The sequence below is a fragment of the Microtus pennsylvanicus genome, chromosome 11 (genome assembly GCF_037038515.1).
Source record: "Microtus pennsylvanicus isolate mMicPen1 chromosome 11, mMicPen1.hap1, whole genome shotgun sequence".
Lineage (NCBI taxonomy): Eukaryota > Metazoa > Chordata > Mammalia > Rodentia > Cricetidae > Microtus > Microtus pennsylvanicus.
The window spans coordinates 63,477,707-63,502,060 of record NC_134589.1 but is presented as its reverse complement, the minus strand read 5'-3'; the positions used below and the strand labels follow the sequence as shown (position 1 = coordinate 63,502,060).

Sequence of the window (24,354 nt, the reverse complement as noted above, 5' to 3'; positions counted from 1 at the left end):
ATAAAACGTTAGTTACTTTACATGTGGTTGAACCAAGTCCTCGGTGTAACTCAGAAGGTGTTCCAGCCCCCGAGGATAGCCTGTGTTACAAAGTGTTGGTAGCTCTTAGGTTTTCTAGAACTGGACAATACAGAAAATACTTGGTAGTCTTTGTACCAGGTGTTCATGGGTTTAGCCCTTTTGCTGGTCCGGAGGGATTCCCTGAGGCCTGGACTTTTCTTCCCCTTCTTGAGTGAAAAATTGAATTTTGGAAATTTAACTGAAGGGGAACCCTAGGCCTTCTTCCTCTAGCAGAGCAGAGCTTTATGCCAGCTGTGGGGTAAGGAGCCGGGTTCCCTATCTTTTCTTATTTCAGCTGTAGGACTCAAGAGATTTTCTCCTTTCCTGGGGGAAACACCCTGGAGCCAAGTTATCTCTTGTCTGTGGGGTAGTGTGAGGATATTGGGGCCCGCTCCCCACAGGTCTCTTGCCTAGGGGACAGGATTGGGAATCTGATTTATAATCTGGGGTGGGAACTGAAGCATACTATTCTAGAGAGCTCCTGGAATGGTGGTCCTCCCTTTTGAGAGATGGCTTGGTGACCTTTTTTATTGCTGAAGGTGAAGATTATTATTAATAAATACTTCTTGGGGTGGGGATCAAATTGTTGAGTGTTCTAGGCATTCTTCTGTATGTGGTGACTTAAATGTTCCAGTGGGTCCTTTGACAAAAAAATACCATTTCACTTCTCATAGAGGAGGTCTAGACTCATGTGCAGAACTGTGTCCTCTGACTTTCCTTGCTGTTTGACTAAAGGGCCATGCACTGGGAAGTGGAGGCTCACAGATAGAACCCAGATCAGCCCTGCACTGTAAGCACCGTTCCTCCTCCCAGCCACTTGTCTTTTGTTTCTATTCTTCCTCTGAAATAATGGACTTTTCCTGTGCCCTCCACTCAAAAACAATCATCGTTTTTTAAAAATATTTATTTATTATGCATACAATATTCCGTCTGTGTGTATGTCTGCAGGCCAGAAGAGGGCACCAGACCTCATTACAGATGGTTGTGAGCCACCATGTGGTTGCCAGGAATTGAACTCAGGACCTTTGGAAGAGCAGGCAGTGCTTTTAACCACTGAGCCATCTCTCCAGCCCCCAAAAGCAATCATCTTAAAATAACTAAGTGAAAAGATTTTGCCGTGTGGATAGCTTTAGGAAATGATTCAGGTGCCCCCTTCCAAAAGTATACTATGGCTTGCAAAGGAATGTTGGTATTCTCTTGCTATTGTTTAGGGTGTTTGTTGTTGTTTTTATGTACTATTTGTTAAATATTTTAATCTTTTATTATGTATGTGTGTGTTCATTGCCCGTGGAGACCCAAAGTGGTTATTCAGTCTCCTGGGAATGGAGTTAAAGAGACAGTTTATTTTTTGAGCCTCCATATGGGTACTGGGAATTGAACCCAGGTCCTCTGGAAGATCAGCTGTTACTGTTAATCACTGAGCTCTCTTGAGCCCTTTATTATTTGTGTGAGCACAGCACACTTGTGAAGGTCAGTTGCAGTAAACTGTTCTCCTTCTTCAGTCCTTTGGGTCCACTGGGTGGTGGTGCTTTTAATCCTAGCAGAGGTAGGCAAACAGGCCAGCCTGTACCAGGGCTGTACAGAGAAACCCTGCCTCAAAAGACACCTCCCACCACCACCAGGAAAAAAAAATATGGGTCCTAGGGACCAAACTGAGGTGTCAGGTGTGGTAGTGAGCACCTTTACCCACTGAGCAGTCTGACTGACCAGCCTTGTGTGCTTTGTGTTTAACAACACATACATACCACTACTTCCCTAGAGTTGACTCGGTACTTGTCTGGACCTGGTCATCTGAGACAGAAGGTGTTCCCTGTAGCTTCTAATCATTGAGGAGGAAGCTGTGCTAGGGCCTGGGCCTACCATGTCACACTGACCCCTCTTCTCTGGTCCCAGACTATGTTAACTAGTTGGGAAAAATAGGGAAGAGCCGTAAATAACAAAGAAGGGGCCTTTTACTGGTAGTGGCTATCTGGGAACCCATGGGGTTCCTCATAGGTGGATAGGAGCCCTTGCAAGAAAATAAAGCCTTCTAGTCCTTAGCTGGTTCTATGAAAATCCTTTACATATTTCCTATCTGCAAACAGTGGGATCAGATCTGCCTTATAGAGCTCTTTTCTTGTATAAGTGACAGTGGTGTGTTCTGAACTTGGCTTGGTTTGGTGGTGGCAAGTGCAGGTTTTAGAAGGCAAAGATCGGAGAGCTGACTTGGCTTGATGCAGGATAACACAGTATCAGCATAAGCACAAAAAAGTTGTTTTTCATTGGAAATTATTTTAGGTGTCAAGTCCTGCTGGACCAGTATTTTGTCTGTCTTTGCCACCTAACCCCTGCACACATGTACATGCATACGTGCGTGCTTGTGTGCTTCTACACTGGGTGGCTAGGAGGGGGGCAAAGGATGATAAATGTATGATTGAGGTCAAATGCAATATTGCCTAGTTCTCTTTCCATTTCTCAAAGAGCACTGGTGGCAGCTCATGAGAACATTGCTGGATTTTCCCGGGTCTCATGCAGTTTCCCCTCCCCAACTCTGAGATTTGTTGGAGTCAGTCTTAGGCTCTAGTTAGGAGCAGGGGAAAAATAGGACACCATAGATCCTTTTGGTGAGCCTTCTGGGGACCGAACTTTCTAACAAACTTCAAATAAGACTGATTTAAGACTGTTCTGTGTGACCCGGGAAAATGTAAGATCACTTTTCCTCTTCCTTAGCCCTCAGACAGCAATGAGCAGAGTTCTTCAGGCATTCTCTCTGTACTGGAGACAGCTTGCAGTCTGTGATCTGGTTCTGCTGAGATCTCAGGGTGATCCCAGCAGTACTGCTCAGATTTGAGAGTTTTTGTTTGTTTGTTTGTTTTATTGTTTTAAATTAGGCAGTGGGGCATACATCTGGAATTTCACCACTTGGCAGTCTGGGGCAGGAGGATTGGTAGAACTTTGAGGCTGCTTTGGGCTGCATAGCAAGACCCTTCCTTTGAACAAACATTTATTTGCGGGAGCTCCACAGCATGCTTGTGGAAATCAGAAAACAGCTTGGAGTTAAGTTTTCATCTTCTGGGAAGGTACATTCACCCAGACCAAAAAACTTAAAAAGTGTCTTGAAAACTTTTGCCCCTTTTCAAATACATCTTCAGTCTACCTTATTCCTAGTCCTCATGTACTTCCTGTTAGGTAAACTTTGTCACTAGCCATGCCCAATAGCTGTTATCTCAGCTGTGACTCAGGTGGGCACTAGCCTGGCCTTGGACTGAAGCAGGTGAAGATCTTTTTTATTCTTTTTGTAACAGAGCCACTTTGTGTATCTTTGGCCATTCTAGAACTTGCTATCTAGACTAGACTGGCCTTAAATTCTGAGAAATCCTCCTGTATCTGTCTCTGAAGTGCTGACATTAAAGTCATATGTCACCACACGCAACACAGGTGAAGATGATGGGTAGCTTATCTGGGTCAACCTGTGGGTCACGGGACAGTGGTTTTCTTACAGTGGAGATTTTCTAGTATTCTGCTTCTAGTGCTAGAGAGTGAGAGTACTATGGGTTGGGTTCTACAACTCCAGCTACCAGAAGGCAAGTAGCTACCTACCATTAGGGACAGTGGCTCCAGTAATGGGCCAGAAGCCAGGAATTCATTGGCCTCACATTTAGGAATTGGGCAAGGACACTTTCTGCTCATTAAAGGACATGGTCTGATTTCTGTGCTTGGAGGCTGGCACAGTTCCTGACCTGGCATGGCAGAGGAGGTAAGTGGGTGAACAGAATCCCGTGGATCTCTAGAAGAAGGAGAGACAGGTACCCCTGGCTTTAAGAACTGTGTTGGGAAAGTGTGTGGGGTTGGGGGGGGGGGGGAGTGCGCGCGCAAACTAACCAGAGCCACTTCTTTAGAAAAGACATTGCACACTGTGTTCTTTAAAAGCAATCTTTGTCTTTGTAGATGTACTCTTCATTTTCTAACATACATCCTTCCAGAGTTTGCCCTGTGGGTGTATGAATGTACACATTCTTTTTTTTTTTAAGATTTATTTATTATGTACACAGTGTTCAGCCTCCATGTATGTCTGTAGACCAGAATAGGGCACCAGATCTCATTACAGATGGTTGTGAGCCACCATGTGGTTGCTGGGAATTGAACTCAGGACCTCCTGAAGAGCAGCCATTGCTCCTAACCTCTGAGCCATCTCTCCAGCCCCGAATGTATACATTCTTATCTCTTCTATAGAAAACATTATTTTGTGACTACCTTCTTTCATTGTGTCCATCTTCACATAATTGGAGACCATTATATTTTAATGACTGTTGTGAAGTAGACAGACCTAATTTGGCGATTTCAGTACTATTAGAGCTAAAATTGTGCATAGCCTTTTTGTCTCACTTGTATTGCTGGGGTTAAATTTAAAAGATGGAACTGGCTAGGCCTGATGGTGTGAGAGGGAGTCTCCGAGTTCAACAGCCTGGTCTGCATGGCAAGTTCCAAAGCAGTAAGAGATATACTATGAGATGCTGTCCAAATAGACATAACTGTAAAGTCAAAGTGGAGTATATGTTTTCTTTAGGGACAGAGAAGCTGGTTCTTGCCTCAACTATAGGTCAGTGAGGATAAAGTAGGCCTTGGTATGGCCCTGGATTTATTTATATGCCTTCAGCTTCCCTTTCTCTGTTCATGCAGAAATTTATAGAAGGTTTGATTTCTTTTCCTTACAGATTTTGCAATAGTTTTGGAGGCCTGAGTTAGAATGCAGATTTGGCCATGGGCCTCAAGCCACAGTTGGCATCTCATAAGAAATACAGACTTGGACTCTAAGGGCTTTCCCACCTCAGAGTAGGGCGCCCAGGGGCAGCAGAGCTTTCAGCACATGTTCTTGCCCTCTTCAATGGCTCCTCTGGGAACCTGCAGGTACATGATCGGATGGGCATGGTGGTGACACAGGCTCTAAACAGCTGTTTGCTTTCCTTGTTCCAACAGAACCTTCTGCTCCAGCCAAGGTAGTGAGGGCAGCTGCTCCTAAACAGCGCAAGGGCAGCAAGGTAAGGAGCAGGGTGAGTGATACTTTTGGGTGATTCCTCTTCTTGTTCTTGTAAGCACTTCTGGCCCGTCTTTCTGGGTACCTGTGCTTGGTGTCGTGAGTGTGCAAGATGAAGTGGTCCAAATCTCTCAGAGAAACTAGAGCTTGGGTGTGGGGCGAAATGACCTAGGCAGAGTAACTCTGGGGTCTTCATAGACTATGCCTTGCAGGTTGGTGACTTTGGAGATGCAATCAACTGGCCTACACCTGGAGAGATAGCCCACAAGAGTGTGCAGGTGAGTGTGGGGAGGGTCTGATGGACAGGTTCAGATGCTGTCTTTATAAACTCAGTTGGCGTTTGTCCAAGAGCCATAAGTCTTGCCTTTCTTGAGTTTTGAAGAGTAGTTGGCAGGATATTATAGTGTACCTCTGTAGTCCTAGCTACTCAAAAGAAGGATGACTGTTGGGCTAAGAGGTCAAGGCCAGTCTGGATTAACATAGGATCCACGCACACACCCTCCTTCCAATCCTATCTGAACAAACAAACGGAGACTGGTTATATATAAGGTGGGCAGCAGGAGAAATGGCTCAGCGGTTAGGGACATTGACCATTCTCCTAGAGGACCCAGGTTCAATTCCCAGCACACTCACATGACACCTCACAGCTGTCTATACAGTTCCAGGGGACTGGATACCCTTACACAGGCAAAACACCAATGCACATAAAAATGAATATTTTTAAAAAGTGGGCAGCATTCAAATAATTAGGAATGGTAATTCATCATGTGATCCTTTGCCTAGTTTCAGGATCTGCCAGGCACTGTTCATTTCCTCTTTGCCTTCCAGTGATCTGATCCCCAGAAGTTAGTAGTAGCTCTTGATGGTTCAGTAAGTTAGGAGACAGCTATTGTAGTTTTCTAAAGTCCATAATTTTCCATTACAGTGCCAGGATTTTCTGAGTGATGAGGGGATCAGATCAAGCATGGGCTCCAGATTGGGAAAGTATATTTAGCTCCTCTAGACCCAACTGAAGAGACTCTTGGTCAGTTCTGTTCCTCTCAGTACTTTTGTTCTGAGCTAGTGAGCACCTCAATGTGTCATATCCTTACTGTAAGGTGGTACAGACAAGCTAGGGTCAGCATCTCTTCCACCCCACAGATTTGGGTAGGCTAAAAAATGAATTGTTCCTCCTACTTCATGGTACATGTGGCCATGTCTTGTCATGAAAACTAGGCCTTGGAATGTATACAGTGTAGCCTACTGTAACACCTTCCCAGTGATGAGGTGTCCTCCTTCAGCCCAGGAGGCTCTAGTATTCACTCTCTCCCTTGCCTACTGCAGCCACAGTCCCACAAGCCTCAGCCTGCCCGTAAGCTACCACCCAAGAAAGACATGAAGGAGCAGGAGAAAGGAGATGGAAGTGATAGTAAGGAGAGTCCGAAAACAAAGTCAGATGAATCAGGGGAGGAAAAGAATGGGGATGACGACTGCCAGCGAGGCGGGCAGAAGAAGAAAGGTAAGTTCCTGCTTGGGCAGGACCTGGGAGCTGTGGCTTACAGAATCTTTAAATGACATAAGTCTGGGTGCTGCTGTGGAGGGTCTTGAGGCTGGGAGGTGACTCACTTCTTAGAACAGCTGTATTTCAAGCCTTGGTACATCTACTCTTAAGTGGACTTTTACATTGCTCTAAGAGTTTCTCAAGCTCGCTGAAATGATACAGGCTTGACTGCTTTTTCTCAGACCCACAGGCCAAACCTGACTCATTCTCACTTCAGTACAGCAACCTCTCTCCATCAAAGATGGCTCCTTGGCTCCTGCCCATTCCACCTAAACTGGTCCTTCACAGTTCTCACAGAGTGACATGACTCGTGTGTAAAGGGAGCCTGGAAAGTTAGTCCTTATTCTGTGCAGGCAGGTGTCTGGCTCCAGAAAGTGGTTCTTACACTGAGACCACTGGCCTCCTTATTTTATTTTTTTATTTTATTTTATTATATTTTTTTTTTTTTTGGTTTTTCGAGACAGGGTTTCTCTGTGGTTTTGGAGCCTGTCCTGGAACTAGCTTTTGTAGACCAGGCTGGTCTCGAACTCACAGAGATCCGCCTGCCTCTGCCTCCCAAGTGCTGGGATTAAAGGTGTGCGCCACTACTGCCCGGCCTGGCCTCCTTATTTTAGAGATTAAAAAGAGGCACACTGTTTGGAAAGAATGTGCCTATGGATACCAACCAGATGGATAGTTTGGGGCCAAAACTTTGGGGGAAGGGGAAAAAAAGCCATGTAGGAGGGGCCTGCCATGCCTCTCTCACATGCCCATGCTGTCCCTCAGGGAACAAACACAAGTGGGTTCCGTTGCAAATAGACATGAAGCCTGAAGTACCGAGAGAGAAATTGGCCTCACGTCCCACTCGTCCGCAGGAGCCAAGACACACACCTGCTAGCCGAGGGGAGATCAAAGGTATGCCCTGCCTGCTATGGAGAGCCTGCATGAGGAGGATACGCCCAGTTTCACCTTGTGTTCCTTCTCACCACAGGATCTGAACCTGTCACCTACATGCCTGTGTCTGTGGCCCCACCCACCCCAGCCTGGCAACCAGAGACCAAACCAGAGCCTGCCTGGCATGACCAGGATGAGACATCGAGTGTGAAGAGTGATGGGGCTGGCGGGGCACGGGCTTCCTTCCGTGGCCGTGGACGGGGGCGTGGTCGTGGACGGGGCCGAGGACGGGGTGGTACTCGAAGTACGTGAAGCCCCTTCGGGCTCTGGGATGTCCAAGGGAGTGCAGCAGGGGTAGTAGGCGGGAATCTTCTCTCTCTAATGATGCCCATTTCTCCTGTAGCCCACTTTGACTACCAGTTTGGCTACCGAAAATTTGATGGTACAGAGGGGCCCCGCACCCCCAAGTACATGAACAACATCACCTACTACTTTGACAATCTCAGCAGCACTGAGATTTACAATGTGGACCAGGAGCTGCTCAAGGACTATATCAAGCGCCAGATGTGAGTGTGGTGGCTCTTCTGGTCTATGCTGGAATGGGGCTCAGAACAGGGTCTAGTGAGTGATAGTTGTAGTAGCCCTATTTAAGCTGTGAAAGATTACTTTTCTGCTTTCACAAAATTCTGTTCATTACAGACATAAGACCATATTTACCTTAAGGAAAGTAGAGACTACCACTAACAGGTGAGCAGCCTGGTTCCCTTCTGTACTCCTCTAGTCACAAAACAGCCCATCAGCAGCATGGTGGATGCTAGCAAGCATGTTCTTATTTATTTATTTATTATGTATACAATATTCTGTCTGTGTGTATGCCAGAAGAGGGCACCAGATCTCATTACAGATGGTTGTGAGCCACCATGTGGTTGCTGGGAATTGAACTCAGGACCTTTGGAAGAGCAGGCAATGCCCTTAACCGCTGAGCCATCTCTCCAGCCCCAGCAAGCATGTTCTTTAACTGTCACTGTGGCCAGGCTCTTTGCCAAGTGATTGCAGCTATAACTTCTGCATGCTGGAGTCCTATGAACTCCTGTCCCTATTTTATAGGGGAACAGGCAGGCCAGTAATTCCTCCAAAGTCACAGTAAATAACAAAGCACAGGATTAAAGCTGTTTCTGTATAAATCTTTTGTGTCCCTATTCATACTAACATGCTGGCTCAGAACAGAGATCTTATACAGGCAAACAGGCAGTGTAGGGTTAGTGTTTTAGGGACAGAACAGTGCTGGTTGGAACTGAGTTTCAAAGGATTTGTTTGTTGGGTTCACCCTGTGGTAGCTGAAATACACAAAGGGTGATTTGGCTGGGCGGTAGTGGTATATGCCTTTAATTCCAGCACTTGGGAGGCAGAAGCAGGCATATCTTTGAGTTCAAGGCCAGCCTAGTTCCAGGACAGACTCCAAAGCTACAGAGAAACCGTGTGTGTGTGTGTGTGTGTGTGTGTGTGTGTGTGTGTGTGTGTGTGTGTGTGTGTGTGTGTGTGTGTAATTTGACTCAGAGAAACCGTGTGTGTGTGTGTGTGTGTGTGTGTGTGTGTGTGTGTGTGTGTGTAATTTGACTCAGAGTAGCAGGGCATCATTTCTTTTCAGCTCTACACTAGGGGTTCTCAATATGCCTCACGCTGCGACCCTTTAATAGAGTTTCTCATGGTGTGGTAACCCTCAACCATAAAATCATTTTTGTTGTTACTTCCTACGTGTAATTTTGCTACTGTTAGGAATCGTAATATAAATATCTGTTTTCTGATAGTCTTAGGTGACTCTTGTGAAAAGGTCAAGTTGTTTGATCCCCAAAGGGGTTGTGACTCACAGGTTGAGAGCCTCTGCTTTAAGCTGTACTGCAGGAAAGGAGTGAGAATGCCAGAGATGTGAGGTTGCTGGGGTGGGTAGGAAGCAGAGAAGGCCCATAGCCCTCAGTGATGCTTTTTCCCCCTACTTAGTGAATACTACTTCAGCGTGGACAATTTAGAACGAGACTTCTTCCTGAGACGGAAAATGGATGCTGATGGTTTCCTTCCCATCACCCTTATTGCTTCCTTTCACCGTGTACAGGCCCTAACCACTGACATTTCACTCATCTTTGCGGTATGTCTTCTCCCAGGGGTTAGGGTGGGAACATAAGGTTGTCCTGTGAGTCCTGAGTTGATGGGCTGAACTCTGGAAGAGTCCCTGCTAACTACATCTACTGAGTCCCAAGGGGCCAGCATGGGACAGTGAACACTTCACCAGCTACAGCACAAGTGAACGACAGCTGGTCTTGAATGCGTACCCCTCTTCTGCTTTCATTTATACCTTTCAGATCTTCCTAGAAAATCTAGCATTTCAATAGCCACAGTATCACTATCACACCCACAAATATTGACAATTATTTAATTACCAGAAACCTCGTTTTAGATTTTCCCTAATTGCTGCCAAACATTGTTAAAAATGATTTGTAGAGATCAGAGTCCAGATCAGATCTGTGTGTTCACTTGCATCTGTCTCTCAACCCTTTGGTTCTTCTCTTGCTCTTTATTTGTTGGGTAAATTAGTCCCTGTCTCCTATACAAGACTGCAGGTCCAGTGGCACAGAGGCATCATCCCACATACCCATCTGAGTCCTGAGTTTGGGTAGCTTCATGTTCTCTTCTAGAGACATGAGAATTGGGGTTTTAAATGACTAGTGTCTTCTTTTGGGTGGCATGTGACAGTCTATCTCCTGAGATAAAAACTGTTTTGGTTATCGCAGAGACAATTTCCTTAGGAGTTGCAAAGTAGCAGTATTCTAATCCTTTCAGTCAACCTTTGCTTACCTGATCCAAAGGAGGAGACACTTCGTATCCGTTAGTTGTTCACTTACCAAGAGGTAGCACAGGAAGGACAGATCTAGGAACAACTTATAGATCCTTCAAAGGTAACTGGTAACTTCAGGACTTTCTCTTTAGCACTGTATAAATTTTTTGTTTTTTTCTTTTTTTGGTTTTTGAGACAGGGTTTCTCTGTGGCTTTGAAGCATGTCCTGGAACTAGCTCTGTAGACCAGGCTGGCCTTGAAATCACAGAGATCTGCCTGCTTCTGCCTCTCAAGTGCTGTAATTAAAGGCCTGCACCACCACCGCCTGGCTTTTTTTGCAAGGAGTGGGGGAGGTAACTGCTTGCAATTATTTTCTGATACACAAACAGCATATGTCTATAACATATGGCTTTGTGTGTTTAGCTTTTTTGTCCTTGGCATAGATTTCTAGAAGTAGGGTAACTGATCCAAAGGTGAATGCAAACTAATTTTAAAGACACTGCATAACCCTTTCTAAAAGTGAATCCTGTGCATTCCCACCCACAGTATCTCTGTTCCTCTTCCCTAGACTGTAATGACAGTGTTACCACGTATTGAGTTTTCCCCTTCCTTCTTTCCCTTGACAGATTTCAAGAGTTCACATAGAAAATCTAAGCCAGGTGTGGTGGTACACACCTTTAGTGCCAGCACTTGAGAGGCAGAGACAGGAGAATCTCTTGAGTTTGATGCCACATTGATCTACAAATTGAGTTCCACGATAGTCTGGGTTGCACAGAGAAACCCTGTCTCAGAAAAAGAAAGAGAAGAAATGTAGTCTTCACTTTTGTACCCAGAGATAACAGCCCATAAGAATTTGCCCCGTGCCTCTTAACAACAGTTGTATTATATTGATCTCAGGTTTTCTCTAAATTCAAATGAAAGAATTCTTGTCTTAGGATTTAAATTGCCATCATGGTGGCAGGTGCTTTTACTGTGACAGTCACTGTGAACAGCCTTTGCCTACGTCTTAGACATTGGTCTCCTTTGGGCAGGTGTTGTCTGGATATCTGGACGTTAACTTTCAGACTTGTTGAATAACTTTGATTTTCATGTTTGTACCTTTTATGTGGCTGTCAGTCAGGGAAGATGTGGCCAGATATTTACTACTGCTGCTGGTCTAAATCAGGGGTTTAGGGACCTGGTTGTCTCCAGATCTCTATTTGCCCTAGGTGGTCCTCTTCAGTCCTATCGCTCCCCCTCTGCAGGCTCTAAAGGACAGCACGGTGGTAGAGATCGTTGAAGAGAAAGTTCGCAGGAGGGAACAACCTGAGAAGTGGCCACTTCCTGGTCCGCCAATAGTGGACTATTCACAAACAGATTTCTCTCAGCTTCTCAACTGTCCAGAGTTTGTTCCCCGTCAGCACTACCAGAAGGAGACTGGTAGGTGTCCCAGTGGGGGCTAGTTACCTTCTTACCCTCCAGTGTGGAGTCGCCGCAAGTCTGGAAAGGACTAGGATGATGAAGCCCTGCTTTTCCTCTCTCCAGAGTCAGCACCTGGCTCTCCCCGTGCTGTTACACCAGTGCCAACCAAAACAGAGGAGGTCAGCAACCTGAAGACTCTTCCCAAGGGCCTGTCTGCCAGCCTCCCAGACCTGGATTCTGAGAGCTGGATTGAAGTGAAGAAAAGGCCCCGTCCCTCCCCAGCACGTCCCAAGGTGGGTCAGGCCTGGCTTACTTCTGAGGGTCTAAACTGAAAACCTAGGTGCCCTGGATTTTCTGGTGTAGGAATACTGACACAGCCTGTTTCTATTCTTTGGGGACCTCTCTTAGATATCCACCTCAGTTCGTGTGTGACTTTCGACAGAATAAGACCACGCAGGTGTGACCTAGGCTTCTTGTTTGTAGCTATTCGTTTTTCATTTCCAGGGCCTTTTGCCCATATCTGTCTTTGGTCTTCTGTATGTAAGTCCCTCTGGCCTTAGAGTTCGTGGAGAGAAGTACAAGTCCTGCAGTGATGGCTAGTGACTTTGGGAAGTTGGTGCTTGTATCAAGGTCTCAGTTTCTGTCTTAAGATGAAGAAAGTCAGAGTCAACTACCCTAGAAAGAGGAAAGCAGTACGTGTGTTGACCACAGGGAGATCGCTGCCTTCTTTCCAGGCACCACATTTATTTCCTTTACTCTGCAATCTCAACTCCCTCTTTGGAGACCTTTGTTCTGGGCCTTGTAAAGTGGCCTCAGAGTTGACCTTGGACTTGTCTTCTATATAATTCTGTCCTTCTATATGTGCTTGCCACTATGTCTGGCTCCCTCATCTTCTTTCCTTCTCCTGTCTGCTCATTCTCAGACTTCTCACTGTTCTTAGCTTCAGCCAAGAGAAACATTGTTGAGTAGATAAGCACCTTCTGAGGTCCAGGCTCTGGATGGAAAGATGGGAGGGGGGTAACCCCATTCCTCCTGCATAGCATATCTTAAACCTTAAAAGACATGGTTTGGAGTTTCTGTGGGAAGTGCTTGGCCCATCAGAAAATTGCTTCTTGGATATGTACTGTGTGGGAGACCTACTTCTGGTGTCAGGTACAGTCTGTCACCACTGAAATGTTTCACCTTGCCTTTGGCACATGCTGTCTTTTCTGCATAGCCCACTCTGTTCCTGCCTGTATCCTCTAGTGGCCTGTTCCCGGAAGCTTTTCCTAACCACACTCCACTCTTTCTCGTTCAGCACCCTTCTTGTGCTTGCTAGACCTATTTAGAGCCTTTACTGAACTAATCTACAATGACTGCTGGTTCACTTTCTCCTGCTGAGCTGTGAAGTTCCTAAATACAAGGTCTTGCCCATACAGGCTTTCATACAGAGCCTGGTACTATTGGCTGGGTGCTCACTCATAACACCTTTGCTTATCTGCTGTGGCCGGGATCCAGTCTAAGTACTGAAACGAGGCTATTTACCTGACACTTCCTGTCTGCCAAGGTATTAAGTAGATATGATGGAAGAAGGTTCAGCTGTGTTTTGTGTCTGCTTCCAACAGTCAGTGTGTAGGTTATGAAGGTAAACAGAGACAATTGTTTATGAATGACTGTATAACTGAGTAGAGGAACTGGGCTCCTTTGGGGTGTTTCCTTCTCTGTGAAGCTGAATCCAGAAAGGGTACCTGTGATTTGCTGGTGTTGCCAAGGTTACAGTTGTGATGTTTCTGTACTGAGAGACCAGAGAGCCTCTTGGGTAGTTAGAAAATTTGGTCCAAAAGGCTCATTCATGTGTCAATCCCAGGTCATTCCACTTTGGTGTCTGTCTCTATTTCAGAAGTCAGAAGAGCCCAGATTTTCCCATCCAACTTCTCTGCCTCAGCACCTTCCCTCTCAACAGCTGATGTCAAAGGATCAGGATGAGCAAGAAGAACTAGACTTCCTGTTTGATGAGGAGATGGAGCAGATGGATGGGCGGAAGAATACCTTCACTGCCTGGTCCGATGAGGACTCTGATTATGAGATTGATGACCGGGATGTCAACAAGATACTCATTGTCACTCAAACACCACCTTACATGCGTCGGCATCCTGGGGGGGACCGCACAGGCAACCACACTTCTCGTGCCAAGATGAGTGCTGAGTTGGCCAAGGTCATTAATGATGGGCTCTTCTACTATGAGCAAGACCTATGGACTGAGAAGTTTGAGCCTGAGTATTCACAGATCAAGGTGAGACTCAAGCATAGCTTTGGACAAGGGCCTGAGGTTCTTGTAACATGGAGAAGAGGAAGGTTGATTGGCCATGTGACTTTGGGCAGGTACCTTCATTATAGCCTTTTGTCTTTATGTATGAGGGGAAGATTGATGATTGCTACTGTGACAAGAGGAAATATGTACGTGTACAGTGTAAACATAGAGGTGACTAACTGTCCTAGCTAACCATTCATTTTGATGTCACACGGTTGGCTAGGCTCTTGTGTAAGATAAAGTAAAAATTTCAATGTTAACTCTAGTCTTAAGTAATCAGACACATAAAAAAAATCTTTTTAGGCCAAGTGGTGGTGGTGTGCACCTTTAATTCCAGCACTTTGGGAGGCAGAGACAGATGGTTCTTTGTGAGTTTGAACCTGGTCTAAAGAACTGGTTCCATGACAGCCAAGGCTGTTATACAGAGAACCCCTGTCTCGGGGGGGCGGGGGGGGGGGGCGGGGGTGGTCTTTTTAGGAACACTTATTAGTGGAAAATGGAGAAAGAGAGGCTCTTGTGGAGGAGATATTTGTCAGTTTGGGAGTGGCTGTGTTTGGTACTGGGTGGGCCTAGTGGTGAGCTTGTGCAGTGAACAAGTAGTAATGTAGAGATGAATATCAGCTGGCACTGCCCACACAGTTGTAGGAAGACTCAGGAAGTGTAAGAGCAGTCTGATGTCTGGAGAGAGAAAAACGGTTAGCATTGACCTCTCTTAAATCAGTACCCTCGTGCCAAGGTACCTGGGCTGAGGGATGGTGATGGAGACTAGAATTCTGTGTATAGTCAGGGAAGCTATCCTCACCAGTTTTCTGCCAGTCTTGATTCTGAGCCAGCCAGAGCATCTTCCTGACTAACAACAGCTTCCCCATCTACCTTACATCTACAGCAAGAAGTCGAGAACTTCAAGAAAGTGAATATGATTAGTCGGGAGCAATTTGACACTCTGACCCCCGAACCCCCTGTGGATCCCAACCAGGAGGTTCCTCCTGGACCACCTCGGTTCCAACAAGGTGAGGGAAGGGCTCCTGAAGCCCAGTGTGAGTGAGAGGCAATAAGCCCTAGCCAGAGATTTCCTTGCACGTTGACCCTATTCTGCCTCTGCAGTTCCTACTGACGCCCTGGCCAACAAGCTGTTTGGTGCTCCTGAGCCCTCCACCATTGCCCGTTCTCTACCAACCACTGTCCCAGAGTCGCCAAACTACCGAAACGCCAGGACCCCACGCACACCCCGGACCCCTCAGCTCAAAGACTCTAGTCAGACATCACGGTTTTACCCAGTGGTGAAAGAAGGACGGACCCTAGATGCCAAGGTAGGTACTTCAGCTGGGTGGAGTCCTACCTGCTTTTCTGCCTTGTCTGAGCCAACAAAGGGCCAGGATCCCCACAGGCAGCATCCTCAGACTGAGAGCTCACAAAGTAAACTTGAGTATAGGCATGGTCTGCAGAGACTGAGGAGGGCAGACCAGATGCGAGGCCTCAGGAACGTCTCCCTGCTCTTCCATCTCACCCGTGAGATAATCAGAAAATGCTTTTGTAGTGTTGGGGTTATAGCCCTGTTTTAGTGCACAAAGCCTTGTGTTCAACCTCCAGTTGTACCAAAATAAGAAAATGCTTTTGTACTAAATACTAAGAACTGCTTCATGTATGTCATAGTCGTAGATGTGTAGATAACAGGTTCTGGTTTCATCTTTACAGATGCCTCGAAAAAGGAAGACAAGACACAGCTCGAACCCCCCCTTGGAAAGCCATGTGGGTTGGGTGATGGATTCCCGGGAGCACAGGCCCAGGACTGCTTCTATTAGGTACTATGGCCGGGCCAATCTGCCTGCCTGTGGGGCACTCACCACATGAATCTAAATCCACACAGCCATGTGGGAAGCGTAGCCCAAAGCCTGAGAACTGGAAGCTTCTTTACGTTTTGTTCTTTCATTTTATTTTAAGGTAGGGACTTAACTGTGCAGCCCTCACTGACCTGGAACTTAGTTATGTAGATCAGCCTGGCCTTGAGTTCATAGAGATCCACCTGCTCACAAGATTCTGCCTCTCTGTTGCTGAGATTAACGACATGGTATACCACCATAGACTACCACCATATCTGATTGTAAAGACACATTGTCATGACAAGACTGGGTACCGTCCCCAGCACCACAGTTCAGTGACTCAGCTACTCAGTGTGGGCTCAGGCACTTTTTAAATTTTCTTTTGCCAAATCTAAAAGTAAGGTCTGGAAGTCACCAGTCTGTGTGCTTGGCTTCCCACGGAGATGGTGGACACTAGACATAGGTGAGGAATTAAGGAAAGTATAATACTGTGAGGTCCTTGGCATTGATAGATCTCTGCCACCCCTGAACCAGTGTCCCAAGTCCTCTCAGAACCTCTCCCAAGGTAACTGTACAGAGTTAAAGCTGTAGGTTAAAGCTAGTACAGTACAAGACTGCGCCCTGGCTGGTAGGTCAGAAGGACCTCTCCTAAACTTAGGGGTGGGGCTGAGTGGGAAATTTCTGCCTGGTGGTGCCATCATTCTTGTGACTTCTATAGCTCCAGCCCTTCAGAAGGAACACCTGCAGTTGGCAGCTATGGCTGTACCCCCCAGTCATTACCCAAGTTCCAGCATCCTTCCCATGAGCTGCTCAAGGAAAATGGCTTCACACAACACGTCTACCACAAGTATCGGAGGCGCTGCCTTAATGGTAAGTCAGGGCTAGCCTAGCCCCTGGCAATGCTTAGGGACTGATCCAGTGCCCCAGAGTATAAAGGCTGAAAGGGCAGAGCAGGCAGCAGGCTACTTTGTCTTTTCTCCCTTCCCTCCCCTCCTCGCCTTGTTTTTGATGCTCATGATGTTTGTTCAGATCCTCTGCAGCTAGCCTATTGCTACATCTCACTCTAGGTAGAGGTTTTGTAGTATTTTTTTTTTTTAAATATTTTTTTGAGTCAGGATCCACCTATTTTTGAAGACCCTTCTCACTAGAACCTGAATCTCATAGATTTGACTATCCTGGCTGCCTGCTAATCTCTAGGGATCTGCCTGTGCATGTAGTTCAGACCAGTCTTTCTTTTTTTATGTCTTTATTTCTTTTTATCTTTATTCCTTTTTATTTTGTATGTATGAGTGTTTTTCCTGTATTATGTTTAAGGGTTGGATCCCCTGGAACTGGAGTTAAAGAGATTGGGAGACACATGTGGGTACTGGGATCAACACACAGTCCTCTGCAAGAACAGCCAGTGTTCCCAACCATTAAGCCATCTCTCTAGCTCCTGTATATTTTTTAAAATATATTTTTTATCTTTTTTTTTTAATTTCTTTTTTTAAAAATATATTTATTATGTATACAGTATTCTTGGTATTCTGCCTGCATGTGTGCCTGCAGGCCAGAAGAGGGTACCAGATCTCAATACAAGTGGTTCTGAGCCACCATATGGTTGCTGGAAACTGAACTCAGATCTTTGGAAGGGCAGGCAGTGCTCTTAACCACTGAGCCATCTCTCCAGCCCCCAAGCCAGTCTTTCTAACTAACTTGAACTGCTGCCTCCATCTCCCAAGTGCTGTATTTTATGTATACGAGTATTTTACACACATGTATGTCTGTAACATGGGCATACCTGGTGCATTTGGAGTCCAGAAGAGGGTGTTGAATCTCTTGGAACTAAAGTTACAGATGTTGTGAGCCACCATGTGAGTGCTGGGAACCACATTGAGGTCCTCTGCAAGAGCAGCCAATGCTCTTAACTGCTGAGCCATCTCTCCTATATGTATACTTTTATGTTAACATGTTCTACTTGTTAATACTAGTTTTACTTTGTTGAAAAGTGATTTGTGTAGCTGTGAGGCAGCAAAATAATTCTATGGTTGGGGTCACTACAACATGAAGAACTATATTAAAGGGTCGCAGCATTAGGAAGGTTGAGAGCCAGTGCTCAAAGTGATAGCAGGTGAGACTCAGAGCTTGGCAGATGACCAGGTCAGAGGCCAGTGCTGCCAAGGCCTGTGGAATAGGCAGTTCTGAGTGAACAAAGGGCAGTCTGGCCTGACTCTATCCTCTCCTGTCTTTCCCATCAGAGCGGAAGCGCTTGGGTATTGGCCAGTCTCAGGAGATGAACACCCTTTTCCGCTTTTGGTCGTTCTTCCTCCGAGATCACTTCAATAAAAAGATGTATGAGGAGTTCAAGCAGCTGGCACTGGAGGATGCCAAAGAAGGCTACCGGTGAGTGGGCCAGTGAGTCAGCTGCCAGAGCTGAAATTGGAAATTTAAAGATGAGCAAAGTATTTACATACTCGAATTTCAGAGCTTTAAAGGTTATGTGGTGTGTTTGTGTATACAGGTTTCCTTATTCTTTACCCCTTGGCTCCCTGCTTTCCTCAGTTTTGTCTTTATGCCACAAGCAAATCTATCTAAATGAGACCAGGGATGCCTTAGCACATAGGGTAGGCTCTTGACTCCTGCCAAAAGCAGAGGGTCCTCTACAGAGCACTGTGAAACACACAGTATTTGTAAATGTGACCAGTCATTCACTGAATTCCCCCCCCCCCCCAAGACAGAGTTTCTCTGTGTAGTCCTGTGACATGTGCCACACCACCCCCCCATTCAGTGAATTTCAGTGGGAACTTTTAATAATATAAGCCCACTGTAACAGTTACAGAGTTTTTCTGAACCACTTCTTTAGAAGTTTCTGTTTGGCTTAATAGTGCTTCTGTGAGTAAGCAGTTTCTTTGTGTCCCGGCAGCTACTCCCAAATAACCACTCAGAGACTTATTAAATGCTCAACCAATAGCCCAGGCTTGTTACTGTCTAACGGTTACATTTTAGATAAACCCATGTTTATTATCTACCCTCTGCCATGTGGTGGTACCTTCTTTCAACACCTTCATTTTGCTTCTCTCTGTGGCTGCTTACAACTCCTCAGACGCCGCCCTTCTTCCAGCATCCTCTATGTCTTGCTGTCCCACCTGTACTTCCTGCCTGGCTGCCGGCCAGTCAGCTCTTTTATTAAACCAGTCAGGCGGCACCTTGACAAAGACGCATCTTCTCAGTGTACAAAAAGGCTGTTCCATAATAACTTTCAACAGTTTTGTGTTCCTGTAAGATAGAATTCTGTATTTTTGTTCATTTCTTTGATATCACATTTCTAGCGGTAAACTTTCTGACTGAAGTAAATAAAGAAACCTGCTAATTGGTATGGGTCAGAGAGCTGGTACAGGGATGGGCACATGTTCCTGTGAACATATAGACAGGAAATAATTTTGACTTCGTGGGCTGTAAGTCTGTTGGGGCTACTCTTCCTGCTTTTGGAGCAGAAAGCAGTAGTTAAGAGACAGAGCAAGCAGGTCAATGTGAGTGTAGGATGTGGTGGGCAGAATTGGCTGAGCCTTGGCAGATTGAACACTGTGGCTCTTCAGGGCTGGTGTTAGTGCACTGCTGAAGGATTTTCTGTGGGCCTGCCATGTTTCCGGTCCAGGATAGTTCACTGTCGGAACTGTTCCAGAATTCCTTTGCTAGGCCAGCAAGGTGTGTGCTGTACCACCCCCCCACCCCCCATGCTACAGGGGTCATTGTGCCAAGCTCACTAGCTTTTGTCCTTTGCAGATACGGTTTGGAGTGCCTTTTTCGATATTACAGTTATGGTCTGGAGAAGAAGTTCCGACTGGACATATTCAAGGATTTCCAGGAGGAGACTGTGAAGGACTATGAGGCTGGTAAGAGTCTGTTAGAGCTGCGCAAGCCCTCCTGGGTCTTGTTGTGTTAAGGCCCCACCTCTCCCTTCATCTCAGCCCAGCTCCCCACCTCTGCCTTTCCTCACAGGCCAGCTCTATGGATTAGAGAAGTTCTGGGCCTTCCTGAAATATTCCAAAGCCAAAAATTTGGACATTGACCCCAAACTGCAAGAATACCTCGGCAAATTCCGACGTCTAGAAGACTTCCGAGTGGACGTGAGTGAAAGCTTCTCTTCTGGCTCCTAATTGTCCTGTAAAGAGCAGCGTCCCTCTTGTGAGGTCATGGTGAGAGTGGACAGCAGGTGCTCGCTAGAGTTGTTGGTTCCCAGCCTCCCTCCTGTTGTCCTTCCCTTCGTGTCACAGCCCACCTGCTTCCCAGGCCTGCTACTGCTAGCTTGTGTCAGGACCAGGACCAGCTACCCTGATAAAATGTACTTGTTCCTTCCTGGAAAAGTTCAGAAATTTGTAAATTAATATCCAATTCTCCATTGTTTGGAACAGTGCCTGAACAGTGCCATCCTGTGGTGAGTCTGGGTATTGCTTCCGAATATCAAAGCCTGTCTTAAAAGTCAGCTTAAGTGACTCATGATTGGTACCTGTGCTAAGGGGTGCTGGGGGTGTACCTCAGTGGTAAGGTACATGTTTAGCAGCATTCAAGGCCCTGGGTTGGCTGACCATCACCAAAGAAGACAGAAAAGACTTTAACCAAAGTTTATAATGTAGCACTCTCTGTTGTTCTCTTGAGAACTTTGAGCAGAAAGTGGTAGGTGTAAGTAAGTAGCAGCAATAGCCGTCAGTTATTTTTCAACTGATACTGTTTGCGGTGTTCAGACTAGTAAGCCCACTAGGCTTGTATTCTTACCCACTCTTTGGGGGAGGAGAGTATGTTCAGAGAACCTATAGGTAGCTGGGTACTTTTGGTGACCTTTAGTTAGGGCAGACAGTCTTCATTGTTGACTTGTGGGCTTAGTGAGGGCTGGAGTAAGACGGACCCAGTGTGTGTGGCCCTGTGGAGCCAGTACATGCGCCATGCCACATGCCACAGGTCATCTCCTAAGTAAGAGACCCTTCATAGAAGGGGACAAAACCTGGTCTTTAGAATGTAGGCCTAAGTATAGGAGGTCTTTGACAAATTACTTGATCTGTTTGGTCAGTTAACCTTATTTCTGGTAGTGTCAACATGAAAGGACAGGATGATCCCTACTTCATTTGTAAATCAAACCATTGTCTACATTTGGAGGTCCATGGAAAGGAGGCCTCTGATTGGTCCTGGAAAGTGGTGTGACTAGTACTCTCTCTGACCACTTGTGACTCCTCTATTACAGCCCCCCATGGGCGAGGAAGGCAACCACAAGCGACACCCAGTGGTAGCAGGAGGCAGCGGTGAGGGCAGGAAGCGGTGCCCTTCCCAGTCTTCCAGCAGGCCTGCCACTGGGATCTGCCAACCCCCTACGACACCTACTGGCCAGGCTACTCGGGAAGATGCCAAATGGACAAGCCAGCACTTGGACACACTGACTTTGGGAAAGTGAATGCCCAGAAGCCCCCTGGGGTTTGGGATAGAAGGGGTGGGGTGGGCGAGGATCCATGGGGGTGCCCAGTCCCAGGAGAGTGGACAGAGAAGGGACAGGCCTGGAGTTACTAAGATAGGCCTTTGCACTAAGTAGCTGTGTACACCATTTGGGCTATTAGTGGTGCCCCTGGGCAGGAGCCTCCAAGTCTCCCCTTCCCCTTTTGTCTCCATGACTTCCATCTTAACTTCTAAGGGGGGAGGGAAAGGGGGGAGATTTTTTATATATATATATATATATACATACATATATATATATCAAGTTTTAAATTATTGATAGTTTGTCTGGATTACCAAAATCACTCTTCAGCCCTTTCTTGCGGCTGTTAGCCGACCTGTGTCCCTGCCTCTTCCCGCTCCCCTCAAGCCAACTATGCAGCCCACCAGAAGGCTCTGGCGGTGCCCATGAGTCCCAGAAGCACCAACCCCTTGATCAACTGGGGTTTGCCATCACCGTGTCCCCTGCTGTTCCGCATACCCTTCTGCCACCTCTGGGGGAAGGAAACCAAAGGATCTCAGAGTGGGGGTCGGGGAGTTTTAGCCTCTCCTGCCCTCCCCCCCTCCCCAGCCCAGAGACGCTGCTCACACCAGAAGAGACTATTGAAAGATGATTTATTTTATTTTTCGTCTGATCTTTCCATCCTTGGGAAAACAGAAAAAAAAAAACAAAAAAAACAAAAACAACCCCAAACCAAAAAAACAAAAACAAAAAAAAGAAAAAAAAAAGAAAAAAATCGACCATAAAAAAATGACAAAAAAAAATCAGAGCCCACCTAATCCATAGAAAGTGATGTCTTTACCCCTCCTTGGAATTTTTCTTCTGTTCTGTTTTTGAAAATAATATTTTTTTAAAAGTTGCCTTATTGTGGAGCGGGAACCTGAACTAATGCCCAAATGCCTGTTTTCCTCCTCGAGCCTCCGAAGAGCTCCACCTGCCTGGGATGCCCCTGGGCTTGGACTAACTAGAATTTTCCTTGGGACTGAATTGCATGTACGGGGCCTCCCACCTGGAGGCAAGAGAGTTGGGGGCAGCTCAATCAGAGCTGTGCCCAGGACACTCCTGCTGTTTCATCGTCTCAAGCTGATGTCCTGTGTCTGCATAGGCTGTCCTTGTTCTGCTTGCTGTCGTCTGACCAGGCTCGCCCTGCCCTTCCTCGGAACCCCAAGGCCAAGTTTGCTTCAGACTGTCATAAACAGAGTTGATCTTGTCTGGCACACATTTGTCCTCAGCCTGAGTGTCTCCCCAACCACAGGGCAAGGAGGTGAGCGTCCACTGATGGCCACAACTTAGATCTGTGTCTGACCTCGAGGAGGTGTATCTCACAATGTGGAGAAAGGTGCCATTCTTCAAGGGTCTGGTGTGATCTTCCCATCTTAATACCCCACAACCCCCAGCAAGCCATCTCTACCCACCCTCTCACTGACCCTGCCTGAGATCAAGGGGTGAGAAGAACCGAGGGCTGGGGGATCCTGCCTTTTGGTGAAGTCCTGTGGCAGGAAGGTATATGCGGACATAGAGTATACCTGACTTCTCTTTTTAAGCCACCATCTGCCTGAGCTGCCCTGCACATGCTAGAAGAGTGGCCGGAGGCTGCTGCCATCAGGAGTCAGGGAGGGTGATGAAGAATACAAGCTGGGGGAGCTGAATGCTCACCCCCCACACTGGGATCCAGGCAGTGCTAGGGCGGGGGGTATATGTAATCTTGCTCAGTTACTGAAATTTGTGTGGTCCTCCTCGAGCTCCTCTGTTGTCCCAAAGGCTGGGACTAGGACACAGCATCCCAGGCTGGCAAGAGCTTGCCCTCTGTTTTTGGGTACCTTGTTGATTTAACTTGTGCCCTGGCCCACTCTGCCCTCCCGGTGCTTAGTATGTGCGAATCCCATGTCAGCTCCTGTGACTTAGTTGTCTCAAACGGTATAGGAACAGGATCTGCTAATGGGATCTGAGACCTTCCCCAAAGTCTGGTACCTGCCCTATGGTACACCTTCACCAAATAGTGGGCTTCCTTTCCTTTCCCCTTTCCTTTCTCTGCTCAGCCCTGTACTGTATCCAGTACCACAGAACCTCAGGGCTTTGAGGCCCAGGGTGGGGGAAAGTTGTTCCCATCTAGACTATCCAGGCTAGGTTTGCCATCTTCCGGATCCTCTCAGGCCCTCTGAGGGAGGAAGCCCCTTTGGGGCAGGAAGGCAAGGCTATCATCTCAACACAGGCTGAGGAGGGGTGGGAGTGAGTGAGTGAGTGTGTGTGTGTGTGTGTGTGTGTGTGTGTGTGTGTGTGTGTGTATGTATTTGTTGTGACATGTTAGGAGTTGACGTTGCAGAGTAGTTTACATCTTCACCTTCTGAAGACACTTGAATTTAGGACCGATGTATCTGTGACAAGTATTCCAGGAGTGGCAGGGGCCAGCAGAGCAAGCCACTTCCCCATCACCATCTTCCCATGGGATCCAAGACCTAAGAGAGGCAGCCTGCCAAACTGAACCTCCTTCATCCTCTGCCTGTACAGGGTTGGTCATTGGCCTGGGCCCAGGCAAGGGGCAGATTGTGTTCTGCCCTCTGAGCCTCAGAACAAATGCACTACTCGAAGAGAAGGCTGCATGGCCCTGCTCCAGCCTGGACCCGGGTTCAGACAGAGGTGCTGAGCCCCATGTCAGATTGTTAGATGTTTTTGTTCTGTTGCTCTTTCCCACTCCTTTCTGATGACATTTACAAAGGAAAGCAAGCTGCTTGGAGGGTCTGGAAGCAAGGGAAAGGGTGTGAAGATAAGGCTAATGGTGGAGTGTACCAGAGGCTTGGGTTACCTGGTCCTTTGGATGGGAGCCCCAGAATACCTCTCTTGTTAAAGGGCCCCTGGACTCTCCCCAGCCCCACTCTCTCCAGCTGTGGTGATGGCAGAGGCAGAAGAGAACTCTCAGCTCAGTTCTCACAGGAGAGGAAAACTCGTCATGGGCTTTTCAGAGAAGGTTCCACCTTACGCTCGTACATTGTCTTTACCATGTGCTAGGATATCACATTCAACAGGACAAAAAAAATGTAAAATACTTGAATGAGCTTGTATCATAACAT

General features: G+C 46.8%; 1 protein-coding gene across 1 annotated transcript in view; it reads left to right on the top strand.

Annotated features, from left to right (window-relative positions):
• Positions 1-23,487, top strand: part of Larp1 (La ribonucleoprotein 1, translational regulator) — a 47,293-nt gene extending 23,806 nt beyond the window's left edge. Inside the window, exons 2-19 of the mRNA XM_075992530.1 lie at positions 5,017-5,078; positions 5,287-5,352; positions 6,398-6,572; positions 7,380-7,508; positions 7,585-7,791; positions 7,891-8,053; positions 9,486-9,630; positions 11,562-11,736; positions 11,842-12,011; positions 13,598-13,990; positions 14,895-15,018; positions 15,113-15,318; positions 15,704-15,810; positions 16,547-16,698; positions 18,066-18,210; positions 19,591-19,700; positions 19,807-19,934; positions 21,044-23,487. Of these exons, the coding sequence (XP_075848645.1) occupies positions 5,017-5,078; positions 5,287-5,352; positions 6,398-6,572; positions 7,380-7,508; positions 7,585-7,791; positions 7,891-8,053; positions 9,486-9,630; positions 11,562-11,736; positions 11,842-12,011; positions 13,598-13,990; positions 14,895-15,018; positions 15,113-15,318; positions 15,704-15,810; positions 16,547-16,698; positions 18,066-18,210; positions 19,591-19,700; positions 19,807-19,934; positions 21,044-21,250 (2,864 nt within the window). The 3' untranslated portion in view covers positions 21,251-23,487. The remainder of the gene's footprint in view (positions 1-5,016; positions 5,079-5,286; positions 5,353-6,397; positions 6,573-7,379; positions 7,509-7,584; positions 7,792-7,890; positions 8,054-9,485; positions 9,631-11,561; positions 11,737-11,841; positions 12,012-13,597; positions 13,991-14,894; positions 15,019-15,112; positions 15,319-15,703; positions 15,811-16,546; positions 16,699-18,065; positions 18,211-19,590; positions 19,701-19,806; positions 19,935-21,043) is intronic.
• Positions 23,488-24,354: the final 867 nt, after the last annotated feature.